General features: G+C 42.6%; 1 protein-coding gene across 1 annotated transcript; it reads right to left on the bottom strand.

The window, feature by feature from the left end:
• Positions 1-7,275: 7,275 nt before the first annotated feature.
• Positions 7,276-17,400, bottom strand: LOC115087369 (cystatin-like). Its single transcript, XM_029594485.1, has 3 exons — positions 17,151-17,400; positions 9,347-9,448; positions 7,276-7,527 (listed from the first exon to the last, which is right to left on the bottom strand). The coding sequence occupies exons 1-3, from the start codon at positions 17,355-17,357 to the stop codon at positions 7,438-7,440; spliced, it is 399 nt and encodes a 132-aa protein (XP_029450345.1). The 5' UTR covers positions 17,358-17,400; the 3' UTR covers positions 7,276-7,437.
• Positions 17,401-17,601: the final 201 nt, after the last annotated feature.

Raw genomic sequence — 17,601 nt, 5'->3', positions numbered from 1 at the left:
TGTGGTCTTGGAGGGGACTTTGTAATTTGGAGCTAAGACCTGCAGCAAACGCTTGAAACCCATATTCTCCACTACCTGCAAGGGCTGGTCATCAAAGGCAATCATTTCCACGATGCTCCTGGTTACAACCTATCCTTCCCCGGGATAGCATTACCGAACACCACCCCATTTCCTCCATGGTGGGATGTCGCTTCTGACACATGGCAGGGGGCTGCTGGCCTGCCACCTTTAGCATGACCAAAGGGTTACTTGATCCTTTATTGTAATAGGGTGCATAAACGAGGGGGAGAAGTAGCAATTATTTTAAAGATGCTCTTCCTTTAAAAAGACTATTCCAGGTCCGATTAGAAGGTTGTGAGTGCATTTTACGGTATGATTTACATCGGATGTAAGAATGTCGGTATATAAAAATTAAAAATAAATAAAAAAATAAATTTTAGTCAAACTGGAATATGCAGAACCTATTGTAATTTCTGATTGGTATTGTCTCCCAAAATCTCCTGGTGAATTAAGGGATACAAGATCAGACGTTATTTTGTTACAGGCTTTAAAATATCCCTATTTTTAGTTCAGGGAGATTTTAGTTTGTGTATGGATGTTTTACATAATGGGAAAGCACATAGTTTCTCCTCCTCGCTGTCAATGAGAGATTTAATTCAGGTGGATAATGGAGCTACTCATTTGGTAGGCCATACTTTACACCTAATATTTTGGTCTAGACTAGCTTGACAAGAGAATAATTTAATTGATGGGATAGAGAAATTACCTTGGACAAAACCACTCTGTGGTTTCCTCTAGGTTTACTTATCATGATAAGAAAAACATAGATAAAGAATTGAAAAAAAAGATAGGGTAATATTTAAAAAACCTGATCCTGTTAAATTTATTGAAAATGTGAATTTGGCTGGGCCTCAGTGGATGTTAATTGGAAGGATGTGGACAGTAGTCTGACCAAGTGATATTTTTTTATTAGAATAAGGGCTGAAATTAGCTAGCCAAACAGATTAGGAGAAATCCATAGAAAATAAGCGATCTGCAAAAAAATTCCATTTTCCCTTGGTATACTACCCAGCTTGTGGATTTAAAGTATAAGCTGAGACAGTTTGAAAGAAGTTGGAAAAAATTTGCAGGAACAGAGGGATACATGACTTTGGAATGGCAGCAACAGACTATTTTAAATCACTGACATTAGGGCCTGGGTACAGACATTCTCTGTAATCCCTGCTATTGCTGTGCTAGAAGACACAGTCTCTTTAACCCCTGATCTTGTAGTCTCTTTAATCTCTGATAGAACTGTCCTTTGGCAGACAGTCTTTCATCCTCTCTATATAGGGCAGAGCTCTAGCACCCACAGTTATCCTGGAGAAATCTGGCAACTTTGGAAATGGTAATACCTTTTAATATCTCTAGGAAACATGGGTTGAACACTAATCCTTTCTTCGGATGCCACTTGCTTACTCTTCTCTTTGGAGTCAATGGCAGTTATAGGTGGACATAAGAACATAAAAAAATGCCATACCCGGTCAGACCAAGGGTCCATCAAGCCAGGCATCCTGTTTTCAACAGTGGCCAATCCAGGCCATAAGAACCTGGCAAGTACCCAAAAACTAAGTCTATTCCATGTTACCATTGCTAATGGCACTGGCTAATCTCTAAGTGAACTTAATAGCAGGTAATGGATTTCTTCTCCAAGAACTTATCCAATCCTTTTTTAAACACAGCTATACTAACTGCACTAACCACATCCTCTGGCAACAAATTCCAGAGTTTAATTGTGCGTTGAGTAAAAAAGAACTTTCTCCGATTAGTTTTAAATGTGCTCCATGCTAACTTCATGGAGTGCCCCCTAGTCTTTCTACTATCCGAAAGAGTAAATAACCGATTCACATCTACCCGTTCTAGACCTCTCATGATTTTAAACACCTCTATCATATCCCCCCTCAGCCGTCTCTTCTCCGCTGAAAAGTTCTAACCTCTTTAGTCTTTCCTCATAGGGGAGCTGTTCCATTCCCCTTATCATTTTGGTAGCCCTTCTCTGTACCTTCTCCATCGCAATTATATATTTTTTGAGATGCGGCGACCAGAATTGTACACAGTATTCAAGGTGCGGTCTCACCATGCAGCGATTCAGAGGCATTATGACATTTTCCGTTTTATTCACCATTCCCTTTGTAATAATTCCCAACATTCTGCTTTTTTGACTGCTGCAGCACACTGAACCGATGATTTCATTGTGTTATCCACTATGACACCTAGATCTCTTTCTTGGGTTGTAGCACCTAATATGGAACCCAACATTGTGTAATTATAGCATGGGTTATTTTTCCCTATATGCATCACCTTGCACTTATCCACATTAAATTTCATCTGCCATTTGGATGCCCAATTTTCCAGTCTCACAAGGTCTTCCTGCAATTTATCACAATTTACTTGTGATTTAACTACTCTGAACAATTTTGTGTCATTTGCAAATTTGATTATCTCACTCGTCGTATTTTTTTCCAGATCATTTATAAATATATTGAAAAGTAAGGGTCCCAACACAGATCCCTGAGGCACTCCACTGTCCACTCCCTTCCACTGAGAAAATTGTCCATTTAATCCTACTCTCTGTTTCCTGTCTTTTAGCCAGTTTGCAATCCATGAAAGGGCATTGCCACCTATCCAATGACTTTTTACTTTTCCTAGAAGCCTCTCATGAGGAACTTTGTCAAACGCCTTCTGAAAATCCAAGTATACTATATCTACCAGTTCACCTTTATCCACATGTTTATTAACTCCTTCAAAAAAGTGAAGAAGATTTGTGAGGCAAGACTTGCCCTGGGTAAAGCCATGCTGACTTTGTTCCATTAAACCATGTCTTTCTATATGTTCTGTGATTTTGATGTTTAGAACACTTTCCACTATTTTTCCTGGCACTGAAATCAGGCTAACCCTTCTGTAGTTTCCCGGATCACCCCTGGAGCCCTTTTTAAATATTGGGGTTACATTTGCTATCCTCCAGTCTTCAGGTACAATGGATCATTTTAATGATAGGTTACAAATTTTTACTAATAGGTCTGAAATTTCATTTTTTAGTTCCTTCAGAACTCTGGGGTCCAGGTGATTTACTACTCTTCAGTTTGTCAATCAGGTCTACCACATCTTCTAGGTTCACCGTGATTTGATTCAGTGCATCTGAATCATTACCCATGAAAACCTTCTCCATTACTGCAAGCACATTTTGGTGTAAATTGGAAAACATACGCACGGGCTTGCAGGTGCACGCGCTACCCGGCGTGCACACACGTATGCCTGATTTTATAACATGCGCGCGTAACCCGATTTATGCGTTTAGAGCTTTTAAAATCCAGCCCTATATTTCGTCCCAGCCCTGATGAATATGTAACACATATCGCTTTGGGCTGAGCTGCTTTTTTGAACTGGAATGCTATGGATTGCAAAAGAATTTACAAAAGATAAGTTCCTACTGAAAATGCTCATTTTATTCACAATATCTAAAATGTAATTTAAAAAAATGTCTTTGGTAGTCCGATGATTATAAAGATCAGATCAGAAGTATTATAGTGTTGGACTGATTTCAAGGAAAGTTGCAATGCTCTTTTGACTCCACTCACATCTGACTATATGAAAGTTGCCATATCTCATTTAAGTAATGGGTGATTCCTGGTATATTGTATAATTTCTTAATATCATGATTTGTTCAGCACATAGCAGATTTTTCAGCACTCTAGAGCAGCGGTTCTCAACCGGTGTGTCGTGACACACCAGTGTGTCGCCAAGCACCGGCTGGTGTGTCGCGTGCTCCCGGTCTCTCCCGCTGCTCTTTCTTCCCTGCTGCCGTTGCCGCCGGGCTATCAGCACGTTCAAGCCCAGTGGGAACGGCAGCAGTGCTACAAGAAGCTGTGGCATCCGTGGCTGGCCTTTTCTTCTTCCCGCGCCTGCATCCCCCCCGGACCCGGAACAGGAAGTGATACGCGGTGCGCCGGAAGGAGAAAGAGCCGTGCCGCGTGTAAAAGTAGCAGCAGCGGCTGCAGCATCGGTCCCCGAGCAATTGAAGCAGCCGGTAATCGAGAAAGGAGACAGCAGCATGAGCTTCCCGTGGCCGATGGGATTCTTCCTTCTTGGCCTGTGGGGGCTGGAGGGAGGCTGCTGCAGCTACCATTTGTGCTCGGGGGGGGGGGGGGGGAGAGAGAGGAAGTGAGTGAGAGAAAGAGAGAGAAGCAGCCAGCCAGCCTGCCAGTGTGTAAGTGAGAGAATGTGTGTGTGACTGAGAGCCTGTGTGTAAGTGAGAGAATGTATTTGATCGAGAGCATGTGTGTGATTGAGAGAAATTGGTCAGAGAGATGATGTATGTGTATATGTGAGAGACAATGAAAGTGACTGCTCAAGGAGATGACTGATATGTATGTGAGAGTGTGAGACAGTCAGGGATGTGACTGATGTGTGTGTTTGTGTGTGTGTGTGATAGAGAGAGAAAAAGCATGGAAGTGAGAAATCTGGGTATGTGAGAAAGCATGGGAGTAAGAAGCCTGGTGTTGTGGGGGTGTATGTGAAGGAAAGCATGGGAGTGAGAAGCCTGTGTGTGTATGTGCATGTATGAGAGAGAGACTGGTTGGTAAGGTGACGGTGTGATTGTGTATGTGAATGTGAGAGAGAGAATGTGATTCAGGGAATGAGAAGCCTGTGCACGTGGAGAGCGAGCATGGAAATGAGAGAGAGACTGGTGTGTGTGTGTCTGTGTAACAGAGAGAAAGTGATTATGGGAATGAGAAGCCTGTGCATGTGAAGAGAGTGAGCATGGGAGTGAGAAACCTGGGTGTGTGTAAGACACAGCATGGGAGGGAGAAGCCTGTATATCTGAAAGAGAACATGGGAGTGGGAAGCCTGTGTGTGTGTGTGTATGCATGAGAGAGATCAGATGACTGGTATGTGTTTGTGTGTATGTGAGAGAGAGAAAGAAAGTATTATGGAAATGAGAAGCCTGTGCATATGAAGAGTGAGCATGGGAGCGAGAAACCTGGGTGTGTGTGAGACACAGCATGGGAGTGAGAAGCCTGTATATCTGAAAGAGAACATGGGAGTGGGAAGCCTGTGTGTGTGTATGCATGAGAGAGATCAGGTGACTGGTGTGTGTGTTTGTGTATGTGTGTGAGAGAAAGAAAGTGATTATGGGAATGAGAAGCCTGTGCATGTGGAGAGAACAAGGATGGGAGTGAGAGACTGGTGAGTGTGTGTGAGAAAGAGAAAGTGATTATGAGAGTGAGAAGCCCATATATGAAAGTGGAAAATGGGAGTGGGAAGCCTGCATGTGTGTATGGCATGAGAGAAACTGTTCAGGAAGGTGTCTGGTGTGTTTGTCAAAGACTGGGAGATGATTGGTTTGTGAGAGGCAGAAACTGGTCATGGGGGCATGACTGATATGGTGTGTGTGTGAGAGACATGGGCCCTAAGGAAGAGGACCATGAGTATAGAGCTTAGCCACTACTGCTGCTTCTGGTGTGTGCTACAGCCTGCATGGAAGAGGAGTAGGAGAGCTGCTGGAGGGGGTAAGTAAAGGTGGCTTTTTAAGTTTATTTTTCTTGATTGACTGCAATTTTAATTATTTAATATTATGTGATGTGTCTGCTTTTTTTGAAATATTTTATTGGTGTTTGGAGACTTTTTAATAGTTTTTATGAGTTTTTAATTGTTGGATGTTATTCTGTTCATAGTTGTTGTGAAACATTTATTCTGCTTATTAGTATAGTTTTACAATTATTTCTGTGTGGGGATCTATAGCTGCTTGCTAGTTCTGTTTTCCTAATAAGAGGTGTATTGGTTTTTAGGACCTGATTTAATATTTGTGGTGTTGCCTTTTCATAGGTTGCTCCTGTTTGAGTGTATTCCATAATACAGGTGTAACTGTGTGCGGATTAGTTTATGCATTACTACAGATCCTGGGAGTATGTTAGGTCGGTTCTGTGTCTGTTACCGAGATGAGATATTTTACTAGCATGTAAGGGTTTGTATCAGTCTTATTTGTTGTGTTTTCTCAAGAGGACATGCATTGGTGGTAAACTGCTGTCTTTTCATAAGTAGGGCTATTGAGCCTGGAAGTAGGAGTTTGAGTTGCTGTTACTGAGATGACACCAGAACCAGAATGTCTTTTTTGTAGGGTGAGTTGTATGGGGAATGTCGTAATTCTGCTTTACATCCATTATTGTGGGTCAGGGAGGGTTCCCGTGGATGCAAACTGTACTTTTACATCTAGCCCTGTGATGATCATGGGTCAGTGTGTCACGTATGTGAGAACCATCTGTCAGGTGTGTCCCGACAGAAAAAAGGTTGAGAACCACTGCTCTAGAGAGACACAAGTTCAGACCCTGCGCCTCAAAGCTTACAGTCAGGTCAAGATGACCTTACAAGAATCACAACAAAATCATATAAGAGGTTTTGATCTAAGACAGCATCACTATGGACAAAATAATTTCAAGTATGTGGTTCTAGATCGGATAATTTGAGGAAAGAATAAGTTGAATTGAGTTAAACAGCAACGAATGAGGCCTCCTAAGAGTCTGCATAAGAAACAGTAAATTGAGAAAGTTAATAGGTGGTAGTTAATTGAAGATAGAAGCCAATTTACTTGGTGAATGGTTTGGGGGCAAAGATTTAATTTCTCACTGAATCTATATAAAGCCCAGGGCAGGTGGATGAGGGGAAGGATAGGAGGGCACCATCTAGGGCAGGAAACACTGTTCTAGAACAAACACTGTTCTAGAACAGTCAAACTTCAAAGGCTGTATATCAATTGAAACTAAATAAAGCAAACATCTCAGAAAGAGGTCAATGGTCATAAGACAGGTAATCAGGCAGCTTTGAACAACTTTAACCCACACTACTATACCAGCTTTCATAGAAAAAAAATACCATGATTATAGCTAAAACCTTTTACGATTTAGTAAATCCCAGTTTATCAGCAAACACCATCTTGGAAAGCAATTGCCTTCCCAGAGCAGGTAGCATTGTTCTTATCAGTTATGATGGTTAATAGAGCATAGATTGATTTTTCTCTCAATCTAATTTTTTTCTTAATTTTTCTGCCTAAACTGGTCTTTCTATTGCTTTTATTTCTATTTGTAGGCTGTATGTTTACATTATCCCACTGTTTTAATGTAATCCGGTATTGAATTATTTTGTTCTTATATTTATTTTTTCTGTTTTGTATTTATTTTGAAGTAGGTGCTTGATGTATTCAAATTGAAATGCAAAGAAAAAAAACAAAGGAAAACATGCTGAATAACATAATTGTGGTAATGCATTTTAATGCTAGATAAAGCAGTCATGTTTTGCACATCCAATGAAATCAACCCTTTTGCCCATAGAAACACAGATTATTTTTGCTAGGAATGCATACAAAATAAGTAAAAGTTGTTGCATGGGTTAGAAGAAGATTTCTCATTTTCCAACTGGTTTGCAGGAACTTTCCAAAAGATTTTGTGCGTTGAGCCATTCCTGATCCAGTATTTCAAAATGGCACAGAAATATCTGTAAGATGAACAAAAAAAGTTTAAGTGAGATGTGCTTCTCTATTTATAAGGGCAATTTCCAAACTGTTTGCCTAGATCAGGGGTGACCAACTCCGGTCCTCAAGAGCCACAAACAGGTCTGGTTATCTCACGCATGTCCATTATAAATAATCTGAAAAACAGACCTTGAGGACCAGAGTTGGCCACCCCTGGATCAGATTATAAAAAAATCTGTGGTTACTTGGTACCCCTGGAACTTGTACCTAATTTTTAAAGGGAAAGTATGCACATTTAATTTAAATGTCTGATTTTATATTTATTGTGTGTTTGTAAGCTTTTCACTTGATTGTGTATATGACTATATAATCGGTAGAGAACAATTATTTTGGAAGACTGAGGAATACAAGAATGCACAAAAAAATAATTAAAAGTATTTTTACTTTGAAAATTGCCATGGGTACAAAAAACATTAGGGACTTTGCACCTTCATTTTGTGTACACACGTCTTAGTTGCACTGTGATATTGAGCACGATATTCAAAAGTCTTTTAGACAGATAACTAAAGAGTTATCCATCTAAATGGTAAAGCAGCGATATTCAACACCATATGAAGCTACATTTCAGCTGCATAATTCTCCATAGAATAGGCAGCCAGTCATAGAAAAGATAGATATGGTCAAAAGAAAATCTAGGGAAGAATTGAAAGCTCCACCAGTGTCTTTCAAATTTTCAAATAAAAGAGAGAGAGGGTGAAGAGAAACATGAATCCATCAGAATAGTTGAGCTCCATTTATATATAGTAAGTGCAGGAGAATGGAGAAGTTGGCTTGGTTTGGGAAGTTGGCTTGTTTAGTTACTGTAGCTACCATGTGGCTGCCAGAACTCCTCTACTGCTGCCACCCCCAACACTCAGACGGGATGATGCAATAAATTAGCATAGAAAGTGGGTGCTGAACAGTCAGCGCCCGCTTTCTTAATGCTCTCCAGGCTCCCCCAAAGGGGGGCGCCATGCTATATTAAAATTAGGGGGTCGCTTTAGCAAGGAGGTGCTAGGGTCACTTGTGTGACCCTAGCGCATCCTTGCTAATGCAAACCCAGTCGGTTTTCGTGACTCGGCCATCCGCTGGCAAGGAAAACCCACGCTGAGTTTATCAACATTGATTTTCCTGACCGGCAGTTTATCGGCATTGGTTTTCGTGACCATCATCCGCCATTAAAGAAAACCGACGCCAATAAATTTGGCGACCATCGCCCGTATGACATAGTGAGGGCAAAGGTAACGCCGGCGCCATTTTGAAGATTGGCAATACGGCCCGCGTGCAGTAGGTTGCTCCCGGACCCCCGCTGGACTTTTGGCAAGTCTTGTGGGGGTCAGGAGGCCCCCCCAAGCTGGCCAAAAGTCCCTGGGGGTCCAGCAGGGATCCGGGGGCGATCTCCTGCACGTGTGACGTCGGGAGCCAGGAACCAAAATGGCGCCAGCGCTACCTTTGCCCTGTCACATGATAAGGGCAAAGGGCCACCGGCGGCATTTCTCAACACAGCCGTGGCCAGAAAGCTGGAGATCGCGTCGGGACTCCCCCACTGGACCCCAGGTAATTTAAAACATTTTGGGGGGGTTCAGGAGGGTGGGGGATTTGTTTTAAAGGTTCGGGGTGGGTTTTAGGGTTTTTTTGGTGTGCCGGCTTTCCCGCCCTCCCCTGATTTACGATTTTTAACGATTTTTACAAAAAAAAACCACGACGATCAGATTTCCCTCCCCCCCCCCCAGCCAAAATCAATCGTTAAGACGATCAATCACACGATTCACACCCCTAGTAATAATAGCAATTCCAATTTACCTCAGAGCCAATTGGGCAAGATGCTACGTTGTCAGTGGATCCTATCTTGCACTGTGTCTTTCCGATTTCTACATCCAATATATATTTTGTTCCAGCAACAATCTGTGGAAAAGTAAAGCATGTTTGATAAGAAGAGATTGGGGCATTTCTAGCAATCAATATCACATATTCATGACAATTTTGAAACTGCAAGCTCATTTTCACAATGGAAACTGCCCGGGAACTTTTCCTTTGAAAAGTAAGGGGTTGGCAGGTGAATGCGAGTACTGTTGTACCTGTACATTTCTCATTTTAAGGTGTATTTTCGAAGAAATGCTCAACTTAGCAGATGTGCAAGCAAATAGCACATATTCACTTAAATGCTATCTTATAAACCTCTCACATAGGCGTGGCAGTAAATGGTGCCTGAGTAAATTTGTTTGTATGAAAAAGGGTGATCCAGGGCAGGGATAACATTTCTGTGTCTAAGTTGCTATTTTATAACCTGTGAAAATGTTGTGTTACCTGTCTATATTTACACCTGCTAATTACCTGGTGTAAGTGAGAATAAAATTCTTCATAGCCAAATACTGACAGGGTGAGAGGTCTGGGTAAACTGGGGAGAGTTCAGGCTGAAGAATTAAGATGGGCTTGATAACCGAGAGGTAGACTAAGCAAACTGGTAGACTAATTTGTAAAACTGGTAATTTGCTTCACATGTGCTTGTTACGAAACTTGAAGACTTAACTGCATAAAAGCCAGCAAATGCTAAGGAAAATATGCAAATAAAATTTGTATGTGTAAATGATTAAAATTAGGAGCACAATCACTTGTGTGCAGGAGAACTGTGCCACTTATCTGAATAAATTAGGGACTTTGTCAAATACCTATTGAATATCCATATATACTATATTAACTGGCTCAAAGTTGTCCACAAGTTTATTTACACCCTCTGAAACATCTAGTAAATTGATATGGCAAGACTTTACTTTGCAAAACCCATGATGATTAGCCTCATTAAACCATGTCTATCTGGTGAAAAGATAGAAAGTAGCGAGTAGGGCACCAGGGATCTTAAATGGGACCAGGATTTTTTAACATATTCATTAATGATCTGAAAAAGGGAACAATGAATAAAGTGATCAGATTTTCAGGTGGCACAAAATTATTCAAAGTTGTTAAAAAATAAGCAGAATGTGAGGAACTGCAGAAGAATCTCACAATACTGGGGAACTAGGCATCTATATAGAAGTGCAAAGGGATGCACATAGGGAAAATGATCTTAACTATAGCTATTCAATGCTGAATTCTGTAAAAGGAATCACCACTTAAGGAAAGGATTTTGGCATCATTGTTGAAATCATTAGCTCAGTGTGTGGAAGTGGCACAATAAAAAAAGAAAAAAAGCAAATAGAATCATATGAATTATTTTCAAAGAAATTAAGAATACAACTGAGACTATCATATTGCCTCTGTATCAGTCCATGATGCAATTGCATGTTGACTATTGTGTGCTTTTCTGGTCTCCCCGTGTAAAAAAAAGATATAGTGGAACTAGAAAATGTAAAGAAAAGATCAACAAAAATGTTAAAGGGGAGGTATGGCTTCTTTATAAAGAAAGGCTCTTCAGCTTGGAGAAGAGACAAATGAAAAAGTATACAATAGAGGTTCATAAAATCATGAGAACAGTGAAAATGGTAAATATGGAACAATTATTTGACCTTTCAAATAGTACTAAAACTAGGGAACACTCCATGAAATTAACAGCACACAAAAAAAAATTGGAGAAATTATTTTTTCATTCAATGCTCAGTCAAGCTGTGGAAGGTTTTTTTTGGAGGATGTGGTCAAAGCATCCAGCATAGTGAGGCTTTAAAGGGGTTTGGAAAAGTTCCAGGAGGAAAAGCCAAAGTTATTAGCCAGGTGGACTTGGGAAATCTATTGCTTATTTACTGGAGTGAGCAGCAAGGAATGGATCTACTCTTTGGGATCTGCTGTGTACTTCCGATTGACCAGGATTGGTGATTATCCAATAAATGATGATGGGGAGAATTGAGACGAGAAGAAGATTTTGCTGGCAGCTGAAAAGGATTATTAGGTATTGCTATCTGGGCATTATTGGAAAAAAGTTTGGGGAGAGATGAAATTGTGGGGTAAACTATTTATGTGTCTTGACTATGAGTCAGGAAAAGTAATTTTTGTTAATGTGTGTGCACCTAATTTCCAAATAAATAAGCAAATAAATAAATAATTAAATATATGACCATGGTGTCTGTGCATCCCTCTCTCCCACCCACCCCTAACTCATCCTTTGATTTATAGGCAAGAGAAACTTTCAGATTAGAAGTCAATTTGGCTTATATCTAAAACACTGGCTTGCACCAGCTCTTATCAAGAGTTTAATAATCCCCTTAGAGGTCACTACTTTTAATAGGGAATAAACCAATACATTTAAATGACTAATTTGCATATACCTACTCTCTTAGCAACCTAAACTTAACTAAGAACTCAACAAAATTAAGATGAAGAAAGCAGTCTAGCAGGAAGAGGGGAGCTTTCCTGTTTTTTGCAGCAAGTTACACATGTATGATTTTTTTACCTGTTGATGAGAATTTGTATGTGTGCACCTGATGCAAAGATGTCCTGGCTCTCAGGATCTCTAGAGTCTAGACCTCTAGAGGCTGGAGTGGCAGACCTGGAGTTGAGAGACACTCAGAAAGGTATATAGATGGTACCTTTCAGGGATATAGTAGCCAAGTCCCAACTCTAGTCTGATAGCCCTGGTGCTGTCTTGGATCAGGAAGGTGTCCTGGTCATAGAGCATCACCATAGTATAGAAGGAAGTGATGCTATAGCAAGGTTCTCTTCTCTAGGTGATGCATTGTCCTCTTACCCCAAGGCCGAGTCTCCCAGGGCTACTGCCCAGGAGGGAAGGATTAGGTCGGCCGACATAGTTGGAGATTTGATTATTAGAAATGTAGATAGCTGGATGGCTGATGGACATGAGGATCACCTGGTAATTTGCCTTGCCTGGTACAAAGGTGGCAGACCTAACACATTACCAAGACAGTGCTTTTGAGGAGCCAGCTGTTTTGGTGCATGTGAGCACATGCTACATAAGAAGATGAGGCAGAAAGGTTCTGAAAAGCAAATTTAGGCTTTTAGGTAGAAAGTTGAAATCCAATCACTCCATGGTAGCATCCTCTGACATGCTCCTTGTTTTACATGCATATCGCTAGAGGCAGAGAGAGCTCCAGAGTCTCAATGCATGGAAGAGATGATGGTACAGGGAAGAAGGTTTCAGTTTTGTAAGCAACTGGTTAACCTTTTAGGGAAGGGGGGAGTCTTTTCCAAAAGGACAGGCTCTACCTTAACCAGGGTAGAACCAGGCTGCTGGCACTAACCTTTAAAAAGGAAATAAAACAGCTTTTAAATTAGAACAAAGGGAAAAACCAACAGTCACTCAGCAGCATATGTTGCAATGGTGGAGCCTTGGCCCGAGGTGGTGTTAGCGTGTCCCGCCAAACGGGAAGCGGAGGCCAACTGGAGCTTTGCCAATATCAGCCCTCATTCCCGCAGCTGGAGCCCTTGGGTACCAAGAAAGAAAGCTGGATTTAGGTGGGCCTCCACGTGGTTGATCCCGGAGCAGGTGCCCAAGGTGGGATGCCAGGAAGCAGCAGTGAAGCAGGATTCAAGGCTGAACTGACTGAGGGAGAGGCAAGTCTGGGCCATGAGTCAGGCCGAGCTGAAGACGGCTGGCTTCCAAAGTCCGGACAGACTGAAGCAGGAAGCACAGTTAGGAACAAGGTTAAGTCTGAACTTTAAGTTAGGTAAGACCTAAGACAGGACCACATCCGAGCAAGGATCTGGTCAGGCGACTGATGATAAGGTCAGGTTCAAGCAGAAGTCAGGGTAGGTGGCTGGAGATAAGGTCAGGTTCAAGCAGAAATCAAAGCCAGGGATATCCATCCGAAGGGTAGAAGGAGCAGGAAGCTGGAACAGGTACTGGAATGCTGAAACAGGAACTGGAGTGACCAGCAACAAAGTACACGACAGGAAACATGGAGATATGTTGCCAAGGCAAAGTCTGAGTGGCAAGGACCGCCTTATATATGGAGACTGAGTGATGTCAGTATCTGGGGCCGCGGAAGGCTTTCCCGCTGCGGTCCCTTTAAAGCAAGGGAGGATGCACGTACCTAAGGCAGCAGGCCGGAAACTAGGAGGTGGTGGCATCTCCCTGTGACGCACGTGGGGAGACCCGGCCAGGACCGGAGGAGACTGCAGGAACACCGGAGGGGCCTGGGAGTACAGCCGGAGCACGAGTGTGTAGGAGGCTGCCTACCGCTGCCAGGGAAGATAGGCCAGACCCGGGCGTCGGGGATGAGTAGAGCCGGCCGTGGGCCTGCCATGGCCAGGAAATGCAACAGACGCAGGTATCTTCGAAGGATACTAATGAAACAGGAGAGTTATGGCATCCCAATAGAGAGATTGCAATAAAAGCAAAAGTGCCTATATGTAAAGAACCACCTGAGTTAAAAGATCCCAAAACATATCTGTCAGCCGATAAGCAGGTTGTTAATACCAATAAAAAACTTATTTTGAAATGTCTATATGCCAATGCCAGAAGTCTAAGAAGTAACATGGGAGAGTTAGTGTATAGCACTGAATCAAGAGATAGACATAATTGGAATCTTAGAGATGTGGTGGAAAGAGGATAACCAATGGGACAGTGTTATACCAGGGCATAAATTATACCGCTATGACAGGATGAATAAACTTGGGGGGAGGTAGAGCTTTATATTCGGGATGGAATAGAGTTCAACAGGATCAAGATCCTACAAGAGACTAAAGGCCAGATTTTAAAAGCTGTGCGCGCGTAAATTTCGGGGGTTACACGTATGGCTCGGGCCTTGCGCACATTTTCCAACAGGCCCAGCCACATGTGTAACCCCCGATATGCGCACAAGTGCTGGGCCTGCTGAAATGGGAGGCCCGAGGGGGTGTGGTCTGGGCAGCGAGGGATGGGGCGGGGCACTGGGCCAGGACAACGCCATTAGCCACTGTCCCGGGGAGGCGCTCACCGGCACCCAGCCAGAATGCAGAGTCTACTGCTGCTCTGAATGAGCAGCAAGATAAAAAATAAAAAAAATAATTATAGCTAGGAAAGGGTTAGGGTTCTGGGAGGAGAGGGGAAAAGGTTGAGAGGTTAGGTAGGGGTATAGGGAAGTTCCCTCCCAGTCCACTCCTTACTTGGAGCGGACTGGGAGGGAACTGGGGAAGCCTTACTTGCATAGCTATGCGTATTTTTCTAAAATACCCCCTGTGCGCGGAACAGGCCTCCCACCTGCACACGTGCGTGTGGACATGAAAATCTGGCATGCATGTGCATGGGACCCGTATTTTATAACATGTTTTAATGGGACACAGCCAGCATGGATTTACCCAAGCAAAGTCTTGCCTCACAAATATGCTAAATCTTTTTGAAGGGATGAATAAACATATGCATAAAGGTGAGGCGGTGGATGTCATGTATTTAGATTTTCAGAAAGCGTTTGACAAAGTTCCCCTTGACTGGCTTCTAAGAAAATTAAAAAGTCATGGTATAGGAGGCAAAGTACTTTTGTGGGTTCTAAACCGGTTAAAAGGAAATAGCGAGTAGGATAAATGGTCAGTTTTCTCAGTGGAGATAGGAAAATATTGGAGTGACTCAGGGATCTGTACTTGGACCAGTGCTTTTTAATTTATTTATAAATGATCTGGAAAGGGGAACAACAAGTGAGGAGATCAAATTTGCAGATGATATAAAATTATTCTGTGTAGTTAAATTGCAAGAGGACATTGTGAGACTGGAAAATTGTATATCCAAATGGCAGATGAAATTTAATGTGCAAAAGTGCAACATGATGGATATAGGTAAAAATAACCTATACTTTAGTTACAAGATGTTAGGTTTCATGTTAGATTTAGGTGTCATAGTGGTCAATACATTAAAATCGTTTGCTCAGTGTGATGCGGCAGTTTAAAAAAGCAAACAGAATGTTAGGAATTATTAGGAGGGGAATGGTCAATAAAACAGAGACTGTCATAATGCATCTGTATCATTCCTTAATGAGATTAACACTTGAGTACTTGGTTGTTCTAGTTGCAGCATCTCAAAAAAAGATATAAAAGCATTGCTTAAGGAATAGAGAAGGGCGGCCAAAATGATAAAGGGGATGGAACAGCTCCCCTATGAGGAAAGGCTAAAAAGATTAGGGCTGTTCAGCTTGGAGAAGAGAAGGCTGAAAGGGGATATAATGGAGGTCTATAAAATCATGAGAGGACTAGAATGGGTTAATGTAAAGCAGTTTTTTACTCTTGTCTATAATACAAGGATTAGGGGATATACCATGAAATTTGCAAGTAGCACATTTAAAAAAAAAATTGAAGAAAAATTCTTTTTCACTCAGGGGCGGATTTTCAGCGCCCTGCTCGCCTAAATCCGCCCAAAACCGGGCGGATTTAGGCGAGCAAGGCCCTGCGCGCCGGTAAGCCTATTTTACATAGGCCTACCGGCGCGCGCAGACCCCGGGACTCGCGTACGTCCCGGGGTTTTCGGAGGGGGGCGTGTCGGGGGCGTGTCGGGGGGCGGGCCCGGTCGACGCGGCGTTTTGGGGGCGTGTCGGCCGCGTTTTGGGGGCGGGTACGGGGCGTGGCTACGGCCCGGGGGCGTGGCCCGCGCCCTCCGTACCCACCCCCAGGTCGCGGCCCGGCGCGCAGCAGGCCCGCTGGCGCGCGGGGATTTACGTCTCCCTCCGGGAGGCGTAAATCCCCCGACAACGGTAAGGGGGGGGTGTAGACAGGGCCGGGGTGGGTGGGTTAGGTAGGGGAAGGGAGGGTAAGGTGAGGGGAGGGCAAAGGAAAGTTCCCTCCGAGGCCGCTCCGATTTCGGAGCGGCCCTTGGAGGGAACGGGGGGAGGCAGCGCGGCTCGGCGCGCGCAGGCTATACAAAATCGATAGCCTTGCGCGCGCCGATCCAGGATTTTAGTGGATACGCGCGGCTCCGCGCGTATCTACTAAAATCCAGCGTACTTTTGCTTGAGTCTGATGCGCAAGCAAAAGTAGGCTGTTCGCGCGCCTCTTACAATCTACCCCTCAATGCATAATTAAGCTCTGGAATTTGTTGCCAGCAGATATGTTTAAGGCAGTTATCTTATCTGGATTTATGAAAGGTTTAGACAAGTTCCTGGAGAAGTCCATAAACGGCTATTAGTCAAGCTGATTTAGGAAATAACCAACAGTTATTACTGGCATTAGTAACAAGTAGTCTTTTTAATGACTGGGTACTGGCCAGGTAGTTGCATCCTGGATTGGCCACTGTTAGAAACAGGATGCTGATCTTGATGTAACCTCGGTTTGACTTAGACTAGCAACTTCTTATATTTCTTGTGTTCTTAAATTTGGTCAGACCCAGCATGGTACCTTCTATGTTCTTATGAGAATAACAAGGACATATTATCTTTCTTTCTTGGTAGTAGGATCATCTTATGCCTAGGATTATACCGAAATTATCCTACTTATTATTCTCAGTTTTGGGAAATGTACATCAATGTGATTTATGGTTTTGGGGATTAGCTTCTGTGCATGCAATGATGCAAAAGATTTGCACATGCAAGGATATGTAGTGAGTACCATGAAACAGAACTCTCTGAAGGAGAATAAAGAAAGTAATTGTACAGAACTGATTAGAAAGAGGAAAACTGGGAAAAAGAAGTTATTGTTTAGAAATGAATATCAGACATTTTGAAACAAACAAGAACATAATTCCATTACAATCTAACTGTACCTGTGATTGTGCTGATTCAACTTTCACGACTTTGTAGAGATATCCATTTCCCGACTTTTCACTGTATGCGTTCACTGCAAAATGAGCAGCTTTCTGTGCCTCAAAGCTGTCAGGATCAATTTTTGTTGGTGCGCCAACCATTTCTGCAGAATAAGAGAGGACACAGAAAGAGAGAATGACACTGAGACATAGCCAGAGGTTTGCCATGATGCGCTACTGTGCAGCAGTGATAGAAAAGGAAAGGTGAAAGAACAGGAGTTAGTTTGAGGTTTATATACTGTATGAAGACATTTACTAGCCAAAGCAAACTCTCAATCATTAACCTGAAATATGATTAGAATAATGAGCTTTGCTTACTGTTGAACGGGGCCTTATGTTTGTAGAAAGTATTGCAATAATTACTTTAAAAGATAAAGTCAGATATGATAAGCCCATGAATAAGTATGCTCTC

Source organism: Rhinatrema bivittatum, chromosome 3 (genome assembly GCF_901001135.1).
Source record: "Rhinatrema bivittatum chromosome 3, aRhiBiv1.1, whole genome shotgun sequence".
In the NCBI taxonomy this organism is placed as follows: domain Eukaryota; kingdom Metazoa; phylum Chordata; class Amphibia; order Gymnophiona; family Rhinatrematidae; genus Rhinatrema; species Rhinatrema bivittatum.
The sequence above is the reverse complement of the archived record's forward strand: the minus strand, read 5'-3'. Positions and strand labels throughout refer to the sequence as shown.